The sequence below is a fragment of the Aquarana catesbeiana genome, unplaced genomic scaffold (genome assembly GCF_042186555.1).
Source record: "Aquarana catesbeiana isolate 2022-GZ unplaced genomic scaffold, ASM4218655v1 unanchor239, whole genome shotgun sequence".
Lineage (NCBI taxonomy): Eukaryota > Metazoa > Chordata > Amphibia > Anura > Ranidae > Aquarana > Aquarana catesbeiana.
The window spans coordinates 255884-267445 of NW_027362667.1; the positions used below are offsets into that span (position 1 = coordinate 255884).

Sequence of the window (11562 nt, forward strand, 5' to 3'; positions counted from 1 at the left end):
CTGGGCCAAAATTGCAGAGACTCTCTGCCCAGGGCCGTCTACACACCATAGCTTCCAGGCACCTGCGGCTGCCGCCATCTTGCAGGCCTGTGCAACTCTGGGGAGATCTGATCCCGGCCAGACTGGAGGTAAGGGACCGTCCTCCGTCCACATCTGCCTGCCCATTCACCTGCCTAGCGCGGTCCGGAGGCCCGTTTGGCTGCTGGGGACGTCTGTGGCCGCCGCGGCCTAGTGAGGCCTGTGAAGCACCGGTGTTTCCTGAGCCGCTATCCCATCGGGGGGGGCGCCACGGCCAGCCTGTCCGAACTTGGGTGCGTGGATCATCTGTCTCCTGCCCTGCTATCCATCCACACTCCTGCCATCCATCCATACCCCTGCCAAGGCCTGGTGTGCTGCCCAGCAGAGACTGCTTACCTGAGCTGGCTGAGAACTCCTGGGGCCTAGTGTCTCCTGTCATCTGCCACCCTTCTGCCTCTCATACTGCTCTGGGCCCTATTCACCCTAGTGCCCCCAGCATCACATCTTCACCACCTTGTCTCTGCCTGTGTGTCTGCGGTGAAGTTGGGGGCTGCTGGCAAACACTGTTGACCTGGCCAGCGTGTTCTTTACTGGGGCTCAGCGCCTGCTGCCAGCTTGATCTCCCTCTAATTGCCTCCTGCACGCTCACCTGGGCACGGATAAATATCCCATATAGAGGGCTCTCGTGGTGAACTGTCCAATGTCCTCCTCCTCCAAAAAAGGGAAGGGGCCCTCCAAAGCCGCAAAGACCAATGCACCGCTCCGGCCACTGCTGCCATCTTCCCCGCAGACCAATCCAATACTGGTAGGGCGGCTTCGGGCCTTGCTGGCCGACCTGGAAATGGACCCTGGTGAGGCTCCAATGGCAGAGGGATCAACCCCTCTGCCTCAAGACAGTACGGCCTCGATCCTTGCTGCGATCGAGCAAAGTAGGACCTCGCTGCTGCTACGCATCGACCACCTCGCTGAGGAGTGTAATCTTAAATGGAACGACCTTGTCAAAATAAGGGGGAGAATGACCGAAACCGAGTCCAGAGTATCAGCCACCGAAGATCTTACGGCTACACATGCCGCCTCCATTGCCGAGCTGCAGCGCACAGTACAGTCCCTTTTTGCAAAATTGGACGACGCCGAAAACCGGCTGAGGCGCAATAATGTTAGAGTCCTGGGTCTGCCTCAGGGAGAAGAAGGGGACCACCCTGCTGTATTCGCGGAGGAGTTCTTTAAAACCCTACTGGACTTCACGGACGTTCCCCCTACATACGTAGTTGAAAGGGCCCACCGGGTGCCCATGGGCCGTGCCATCCCAGGAAATCCTCCCTGGCCTTTTTTGGTCTGCTTCCTTAACTATCGGGACAGGGACAGGATTCTCTCGGAAGCCCGCAAACACCCCACACTCAAACATTGCAACTCCTCTATTCTTCTTTTCCCTGACTTTTCGGCTGATCTGCAGAGAAAGAGGAAAACCTTCAATGATGTTCGCAGATGACTCAGAGACAAGAACATTAAATATGGCATGCTCTACCCAAGCCGCTGACGAGTCCAACATGACGAAGCGACCCGCTTCTTTGACAATCCAGCGGATGCTGACGACTGGCTGACCAGCTTGCGTTAAGTTTCTTCTCATTAAGTCATCTAATGTACGGATTTTCCACATCCTGGTTTTGCTCTATCCTACTAAACTATCTGTAAACACCGGAGTTACCTCATGTGTACCTCTACACGTGACCCCCCACCAGGTTTTTGTTTGTTTTGTTCTTTTCTCTAAAGAGCGGAGGGCTGGGTGCTATCAACCTATCTGGAGAACTCCACCACCCGGTGGAACTATACAACTGCTCCGGATCGCCTGGTCCTCCTGGCTGTGTTGGGATACCCTAACCCTCACCTACTTTAAGAGGTTGAACACTAGCTGGGGTGATCCAAGGAACTTTGAGCTTCCAGTAAGAGACATTTACTATTCAAAAGTTGAGCTTAAATTCAGCTCAGTGCTAATGAAGACTGCACTGTGACCTGACTATCAGGTTCACAGGCATTGTTTTTGTTTTTTTTGGTATAGGCCGCTCCCTGGCCTCCCCCGTGATGTTCTGGGGGGACGATGGGAAATGGTAGGATAAGCACCTGATGCTTGGGAAGTTTTAAATTGGTTGCTATGTTTTCTATGTTATGTGTGGTTGGCTCTGGCTCTAAATACACTCATCAAGTGGGATTCAGTTGGGACTCATTCACCCTGAAGTTAGCAATTCTCCCCTGGGATCATGGTGTCACGTGATCAGGGAACAATGTCGGTGATATCCTGGAATGTCAGAGGCCTCAACTCCAAATTTAAAAGGGCACTGATGTTCCAGTATGTCAAGACGCACAACTGATCCTACAGGAGACCCACTTGACGGGTGGCAAACTAATGGCCTTAAAAAAGCCCTGGGTTCAGAAAACTTTTCATGTCACGTATTCCTCATATGCCAGGGGGGTCTCAATACTGATGAATAAATCCTACCCGTGTAATGTTGAGGCTGTTTATACAGACCCCCATGGCAAATTTGTAATTTTGGTATTGATGGCCTGGCAACAAAGGTATGTCATAGTAGGAGTTTATATCCCACCACCTTTCAAACCGGAAGTGCTATACACTATTTTGGAGAGGATTACCCCGTACTGTCCAGCTAAATTGTTAATCCTAGGAGACTTCAATAACACCCTCTCCCCTGATCTTGATAGGCCCACGCCTTCACAGTCCTCTACTGAGGACCTGCTGGGGTGGACACTTTTAGCCAGGTTACTGAAGTGTGGAGGTGGTTACCCCCTCCTCTAGAATTGACTATGCACTTGCAAATCAACTTATGCTAAATGACATAGTGGAGGCAACATACCTACCTAGCGGGCTTTCTGATCATTCCCCCCTCAAGATCACTATGCGGACCAGAGACAAACGCAGTGGCTCCATATGGTGCCTTGGGGCCCACTGGATCTCCCATGACGAGATTTCAGGGCAGACTCCACAAACATTGCGCAAATTTTGTGAACATAAAGCAGGGTCATCCTCTCCACCCATAGTTTGGGACGCCTTCAAGGCATTCACTTGAGGACACTATATGTAAGCAATTAAGGCGGTGAAAGTAAATCAACAAGCCAGCACAAGGCGGTTGGAAGGGAAGATTGAGGCGGCATCAGCCACTTACGGGTCTGACCCCTCGGTTTCCAATTTCGAACTGCTGCAGTTCGCAAAGAGAGATCTCCACCTCCATCTCACTGAGGTTACGCGCTTAGTTATTCCACACCAAACAAAGATTCTTTGAGCAGGGTGATAGAAATGGAAGACTACTGGCAATGATGTCCCATCATGACACCCCCATAACGCTGATCCCCGAATTGATCTCTCCCACGGGTGAATCTATTACGTCCCAAGAAGATATCCTAAAGGAGTTTCAGTCCTTTTATCAGACACCATACAGTACCACGCGCCCTCAGGATGTGACTCCTGCAAGATGGTGCCTCTCCTGGACCCCCTGGCTCTGGGGTGGCTCTCAGATGAGGAGAGGTCCCATCTGGTTAGGCCTATCACTGCGGAGGAGGTACATGCTATCATTAACACACTGGCAGCTGGGAAGGCCCCGAGTCCTGATGGTCTACCCGTCGAATTTTATCGGTCTGATGAGGATCTGCTGGCCCCCCTGTTGGCAGACCTGTATACCCGATGTCTGGAGGTGGCAGCGCTCCCACCCTCTATGACAGATGCGCACATTATTCTAATCCCTAAGCCCAATAAAGATCCCAAACAGTGCGCCTCATACAGGCCCATTGCACGTCTTAATATTGATTTCAAAGTCTTATCTAAACTAATTACTGTTAGACTCAACCCACTTCTGTCCTCTATTGTAGACACAGATCAGACTGGGTTCATGGCACATAGATCAATGGATATTAATGTCCGCAGATTATTCACCAACTTACATGCCATACATGGCAATGTGGGCGCTAGAACGGTTGCCTCTTTCGATATCGAAAAGGCATTCAATTCGATTGAATGGCCATTCCTCTGGGAAACTCTACGGAGGATGGGATTTCCATTGGTTTTTTATTGCCTGGCTACAAACTTTATACAAATCCCCGAAGGCGGCAATCAGATTGGGAGGTAATGTTTCTCCCCCCCTTCCCGCTGTCCAGGGGTACCAGGCAGGGCTGCCCCCTCTCTCCAGCATTGTTCGCAATAGCTATGGAACCGGTGGCGGAGGCACTGTGGGTCTCGCCCCATATAAAAGGATTAAAAATAGCGTGGCTGGAGGAGAGGGTAGCTCTGTATGCGTACGACCTCCTGCTCTTTCTGAATGACGCGGACTCCACTCTTAGAGGAGTGCTGCAAGTATTGACTGAATTCTCCAAGGTAACAGGATTATGGGTGAACTGGACAAAATCCCAGTTGCTGGCTATTGACCCTGAGGCAAAAAGACTGGCCCCCGCCGGATCTGCAGATGCAATGGGTGGACGAAATGGTGTACTTGGGGGTACGCGTCTCGAGAGACGCATCCAGCTTTATCCCCCTTAACCTAGACCCGGTGGTCCAAGTAGTCAAGGTCAAACTAAAAGCCTGGGAGAACCTTCCTCTATCCCTATTAGGCCGCATTAACTTAATTAAAATGAAAATCATACCTAAATTTACATACCTATTTCGTAATTCCCCACAATGGATACCTTGCTCATTTTTCACGAAATAGAACCAAATTTTCTCCTCCTTCCTCTGGGGTCCAAACCCCCCTAGATTTAAACTCTCCACACTGATGCGTCCGGTGTCGCAGGGAGGGCTGGCATTTCCAGACTGCCAGAAATATTTTCTGGCAGCCCAGCTGGTCACGGCAGTTTGGTGGCTAGTACCGGATGCATCCAACCCCGCTGCAGTTCTGGAGGCTGTGGTGGTCCGCTCTGTGGAAGCCCTAACACATTTACCCCTTCAAGGTACCAAGGCTCCATATGATTTGACCACCTCCATGCACACGACCCTAAGGGCCTGGAGAGCGGGACTGGGACTTGAGAAGTTCCCACGGAATGCAGTCTCCCCGCACACGCCCCTATGGAACAACCCTACCCTACCCCATCTCTACTCACTACCAGACCCTAAAATATGGGCCAAATGTGGTATTAAACTGTTATCTGACCTCAACACCGGCACCACCATACACCCCTTCAATCACCTAGTGTCCCACAACAATTTGCCTCCCTCGCATCTATTTCGCTATATGCAACTGTCTCATGCGTTTAAAGGCCAAATAATACCCAACGACACGCAAATAGTGCAATCCGATCTGGAGAGGGTCACAAGATATGAATGCACCAGGAAACTGACTTCGGTCCTTTATGCACATCTCCTCAGAGTTTTCTCTCCAGATCTGTCAAAGCTCCGGCAGCGATGGACACAGGATATCCTGGCACTAGACTCCAAGGATTGGGAGGACATGTGGGATTTCCCATTCAAAGTCCTGGTCCTGTCCAGCAATTAAAAACTACTGGTCACAAGTACTATCTGTAATACAAGAAGTGGTGGGAACAGATATAGCCCCAACCCCACAGATCTGCCTTCTAGATTTAGTGGAAGAATTAGCCCCCAGGATAGCAGAGAGAACCCTCATAGGACTCCTGCTCTTTTATGCCAGGAAAATGATCACTCTCTGCTGGAAAAAACGTGCCCTGCCATCCATATTGTTATGGAAAACACATGTCAATAAAGTACTACCACTCTATAAGGAAACCTACCAAAATAGGGGATGCTCCAAAACATACAATAGAGTGTGAGCCAAATGGTTAGCTGAGGCCTCCACGACAACCGCAGACTGATTGAACAGGTACATAATACCACTCTACGGGAGAAAGTGATACTGATACATTGGTCGATTCTTTTGGTAATGTAATCTCTGATATGGGTTTATTTGATATCTATTATTGTCCCTTGGGTCTCAACTGATAGATCTGGTCCTGAAATACTTTAATTGAGCAGGAGCCAATACAGCACTAGGTTTGTTTGTTTGTTCTTTTCTTTCGGACGTGCTACAGCTGTATGATATTAGTGCTGGAAGCAGCCCAATGGCCGGCTGGCACTGACTCCTGCGTGGGTCTAGTCCCAATGCTGTGTTGTTATTTGTTTGTATGTCTTATACTCAATAAAAAGATTTAAAAAAAAAAAAAAAGTTGTTTACGTTGATACAATGGTAAAATTCCATAAGCATGGCCTCAGTTCCCTCCCAGACGATGAAGACGTTGTCGATGTACCTCAGCCATATCTTAATACGGCCCCAGGTACAGATTGGCATAGCATGGGGCACAACAAGTCCCCATTGCTACGCCCTGCACCTGGAGGCAATGGGAGCCGACAAACATAAAAAAGTTATGATTTAGTATGTATTTCAAGCTGAATAAAGATAAAAATTCAAGATAAAAATATTCAGTGATCCATCATGGCGAGACCCATATGTTAGGACCTTGGATATTACTGTCGGATTCTTCTCGTTGGGGATTGAGCTATACAAAGCTTCTATGTCCAGGGCTACCAGGATCGATTCATTTGTAAGGACCATTTGGTCAACTTTTTGCAGAAATCGAATAGTGTCTTTTGTAAATGAAGGTAGAGCAAAAACATATAGTTGTATCAATGCATCTACAACTCTACTGAGGTTTTCAGATATACTGCCATTCTCTGAGACGATGGGGCGTCCCGTAAGGTCCTTGGGGTTTTTATGAATCTTTGGGAGTCTATAAAACGTAGCAACCTGAGGGTGCCTCATTCTAATGAACTCCCAGAGATCCTTCGTGATGTCCCCTACATCAAAAGCTTGATCCACAAGTCTGTAAAAATCAATATTATATTGCTTAATGCAGAGTGGAGAGATATTTTTGTACCACATAGAATTATTAAGAATTCAAAGGCACATGGGTTTATAGTGAGAACTGTCCATCACTATTACATTCCTCCACCATACTGATGGTGATTGGTCCAGAGTAGGGCGGGGACTGGGTGATATCAGCCTGTAATCCCCTGGTCACTTTTCTGAGCTGTGTTCCCCATCCTGTATTCCTGTATTTCTCTCGGATAATCTTCCTTCTCTGTGCTGCAGACACAATTTATGTATCTAGACTGGATTTATGGAGATTCTGGGGTTCAGCTGGCAGCAAAATGTTCATTTTCAAAATAGACGTCTAGCAAGATCTCTGACAGAGCAATTCTCCCAGGATTACTTGCTCTGTTGTCTGCTGGCTGTGCCGGGTGGAGGGATATGTCTGTATAGTCTCAGACCCAAGTCACTGAGTGCAGTCTCAGGAGATGGGAGGCAGCGGTGTGGGACCTCTGCAACTTGTCTCATGTAAACATTTAATCTTCCACTGATTACTGAATACCAATAATATAAGTCCTGACCCTTACACTGTATAATTTATATTGTACATTACATACTCCTGACCATTACACTATATACTCTTTGTTGTACATTACATCATTCTGATACTATATAGTCCTATCTGTTGTATCTTATACAATGTATTGTATACATTACATAGTCCTGACTTCTGCTCTCTCCCCTCTACACACTGCTATATATACTCATAATATATATTGTCTTTTGTTACACCCATTTCCTACCAGCTGGACATTTTATATCTGATGATTTGATTGGAGCACAGACTTTTACATGTTAATAATAATGTGATAACATCCTCCAACTCTAGAACCTTAAACAGAAAGTGATAATGGGGGAGGAGTCAATAACCCAAATGATGGTGGTCTTCAGGATCAGTCCAGTCTTCATCTTGGTTGTTCCCCCCATCCTCACTCTCTGACCTCTGGTGGGGCTCAGCCCCGCTGTTATTCATGACTAAATCGTGGACTAAATAAGGAAGTGCAGGACTTCTTGTGTTGGGATGATGGCAATGAGTGATAGAGGGGGAGGGGACACTCGTCCTATAATCCCCTCATCACTGTCACTCCTATAAAAGACAGTTCTTATTGTGTCCTCACTCTCTGACTAAGGTCCATGAATAAAGAAATGAACTGGTAGGAGATCAGAGGACCCATTTACTAGTTACCTTGAGGGGGGAATTGTAAGATCCTCAGAGACAAAGCTGCCTGATGTGGGCGGAGTCCTGGTTTAAGGGAACCAATCTGCTCATGTCTAGTAATAATCTTTTTATGTCTATTTTAGTAGATGGACGGGAGATGAGGAAAACCTCAGAGGATTGTCTCACTTTGTCTCCAGACTGTAAAGTAGAAGATGAGGACATCACACAGTATAGTCCAGGAGAAAACCCGACTACCTCAAATGTCCATCCGGCACCACACAGTGTAGATGGACCATCGTATTCCTCTTATCCTGAGGAACCTCAGACTGTGAGGGATGGTGCCGTTCTTCCAATAGATAAGAGCTTTTCCTGTACTGAGTGTGGGAAGTGTTTCCCTTCTAAATCCAAACTTAATGTGCATATAAGATCTCACACAGGGGAGAAGCCGTATTCCTGTCCTGAGTGCGGGAAATGTTTTTCAGTGAAGTCCAGTCTTTACACACATCAGAGATTACACACGGGGGAAAAGCCGTATTCCTGTCCTGAGTGCGGAAAATGTTTCTCAGAAAAGTGCAATCTTGACAAACATCAGAGATCTCACACAGGGGAGAAGCCGTATTCCTGTCCTGAGTGCAGGAAATGTTTTTCAGTGAAGTCCAATCTTGACACACATCAGAGATCTCACACGGGGGAGAAGCCCTTTTCCTGTCCTGAGTGCGGGAAATGCTTTTTAGTAAAGTCCAGTCTTGACAAACATCAGAGATCTCACACAGGGGAGAAGCCGCATTCCTGTCCTGAGTGCAGGAAATGTTTTTCACAGAAGTCAGCTCTTTACACACATCAGAGATCTCACACGGGGGAGAAGCCGTTTTCCTGTCCTGAGTGCCGGAAATGTTTTTCACAAGTGGTTAATCTTTACAGACATCAGAGATCTCACACAGGGGAGAAGCCATATTCCTGTCTTGAGTGCGGGAAATGTTTTTCACAGGTGGTAAATCTTTACACCCATCAGAGATCTCACACGGGGGAGAAGCTGTTTTCCTGTCCTGAGTGTGGGAAATGTTTTTCACAGAAGTCCCATCTTTCCACACATCAGAGATTTCACACAGGGGAGAAGCCATATTCCTGTCCTGAATGCAGGAAATGTTTTAAACAGAAGTCCCATCTTTCCACACATCAGAGATCTCACACGGGGAGAAGCCGTATTCCTGTCCTGAGTGAGGGAATTGTTCCTCACTGAAGTCCTGTCTTCCTGTACATCAGGGATCCCACACAACCCTTGAGGTGTATTAGTGCCTTGAGTGCGAGAAATGTCTTCTATATGAGTGTTGCTGGACATCACAGCTCTCATGTGGGGAAGAAGCACACCCTGTTATACACCTCAGATATACTCCATGGCTGATCTTCATCATGTAAGAAACAGTTCATAAGGAGATCAGAGATCACCAAAGACATGGATGAAGTGTTGTACCGTGTTGGCCATTGATAGCAGGAGAAAAATAAAAATGGAGTCATTACCTTTCATTGGCTGAGTACATTTTGTGGTGTAATCTTTCACAGACATTTAGAGGTCTATTTAAAAAAAAAATAGTTTAATGAATGTGAGCAGCATTTACTCGGCTGTGATGAAATTTGGATGTATTTTATGTCATACACTGATTTCCTTGGCTGCATCTAGTGGCCATAATGTGGTATTGTGATATTTTTATTGAGGTATTTCAGGAAAAATACCCCGTTTGATACCTGCTTACTTTATCCGGGGTTCTATACCACCTTGATAGACATTTGTACTTCATCTCCGCTTAGTTGGAATCCACTGCAGAGGTGTGTGCTAATCTCATCATCTTTTCTAATGTAACTTTATTACTTCTAACTCCTAATTCTTTCTCCCATTGTTTCATGTATGGCGGGGCCTCCAGCCCGTCCGCTGCCAGCAAGATTTTATAGAGATGTCAGATCCCATTTTTTGTGCTTGATACCAAACTCAAGCGCTCCAGAGGTCTGAGATCTTCCCCCGATCTTATTGGTTGAGGTAGAGTGCTGACAAAATGTTTCAGCTGGAGGTACCGCCATTCATTAATCCTCATCATTTCTGTCTTGTGTTTTAATTCTTGAAATGTGTATATTTTCCCCTTTTGTCATTATATCTTTTAATTGTACATTATCGTGTTTAATCCACTCTCCAAATCATTTCCCTTTACCAGGTAAAAAAGAATTATTTTCTTTCAGTGAGATTAGTGGTGAATTCTATTTCCATTGACTTTGTGTATTAGATCCCATATTCTGTGTACATTACGTGTCATAATATGTGTATCTTCCCCCAGTGCTCTATATTGTGGTGGGATCCAAATAATGCTACTCAGCCCCCCGTGTGTCCCTCATTGTCTTCTCAATTTGTACCCATCTTTTTTCATTTACTGCCTTAGACCATTCCATCACCCGTGAGATTAACCCCGCCTTGTAATATTTTTGGTACTTTTATCCCTCCTTGCACTTTATCTCTCTTTAATACCGAGAATGAAATTCTTGGTTTGCTGTTCTGCCAGATAAACTTAGATATCATATTTTTTAATGTTTTAAAATGTGTCTGGGGTAGTGGGATAGGTAGCATTTGGAAATTGTAGATGATTTTTGGTACTATTACCATTTTTATGGTGTTTATTCTACCTGTCCATGAGAGAGATCTACTTGCCATTCTTTTTATTTCTGTTTTTATTTCGTTTAATAGTGGGAGATAGTTTGCCTGGTATAGTTTCCCCGGGGACGATGTCAGTTTTATTCCTAAATATTTTATTTCTGTCTTCCAACTAAATTGGAACTCCTGCTGTAACAGCCTTTCTTGTGGTTGTTTACGTTTTATATTTAGGATTTCCGATTTAGAGGGATTTATTTTTAAATTTGATAATTCCCCATAATGTTTTATTGTCTTCATTAGGCAGGGCATTTTGATCCTAGGATTAGAAATGTAAAACATCATCAGCATAAGCTGCTATTTTATGTTCCTCTTCTCCAATCTTTATCCCCATTATGTCTGGATTATTATTCCTTATGGTAGCTAACAGAGGTTCTAGAGATAGTACAAACAATAATGGTGACAGAGAGCACCCCTGTCTTGTTCCATTATACATTTCAAATGGGGGGCATAGGGTGCCATTGACCTTCACTCTTGTGGTAGGGTGTTTATATAAGACCTGGATACATTGGGCCATCCTTGGGCCCACTCCCATAGCTTCCAGAGTACTCATCATAAACCCCCAGTCTACCCTGTTGAACACTTTTTCTGCGTCAATCGACAGAAGTAGACCAGGGGCCCTTCCCTCTCTTATTTTTTTGAAGCAAGAGTAATGTTCTTACATCTCCCTTCTCTCCGAGGTCTAAACCCCACCTGGTCCGCATGTACTAACTTAGCCATCAGGTCTTTCATCCTAGAGGCCAAAACCTTTGTAAATAACTTTGTATCCATATTCAGTAATGATATAGGGCTATAGCTTGAACATACGGTGCTGTCCC

The 11562-nt window shown here is 46.0% G+C and overlaps 1 protein-coding gene across 1 annotated transcript in view; it reads left to right on the top strand.

Moving 5' to 3' along the window:
• LOC141122083 (uncharacterized) overlaps positions 1-9558 on the top strand; it is a 260915-nt gene extending 251357 nt beyond the window's left edge. The window contains exon 26 of the mRNA XM_073611888.1: positions 8196-9558. Within this exon, the coding sequence (XP_073467989.1) occupies positions 8196-9292 (1097 nt within the window). The 3' untranslated portion in view covers positions 9293-9558. The remainder of the gene's footprint in view (positions 1-8195) is intronic.
• Positions 9559-11562: the final 2004 nt, after the last annotated feature.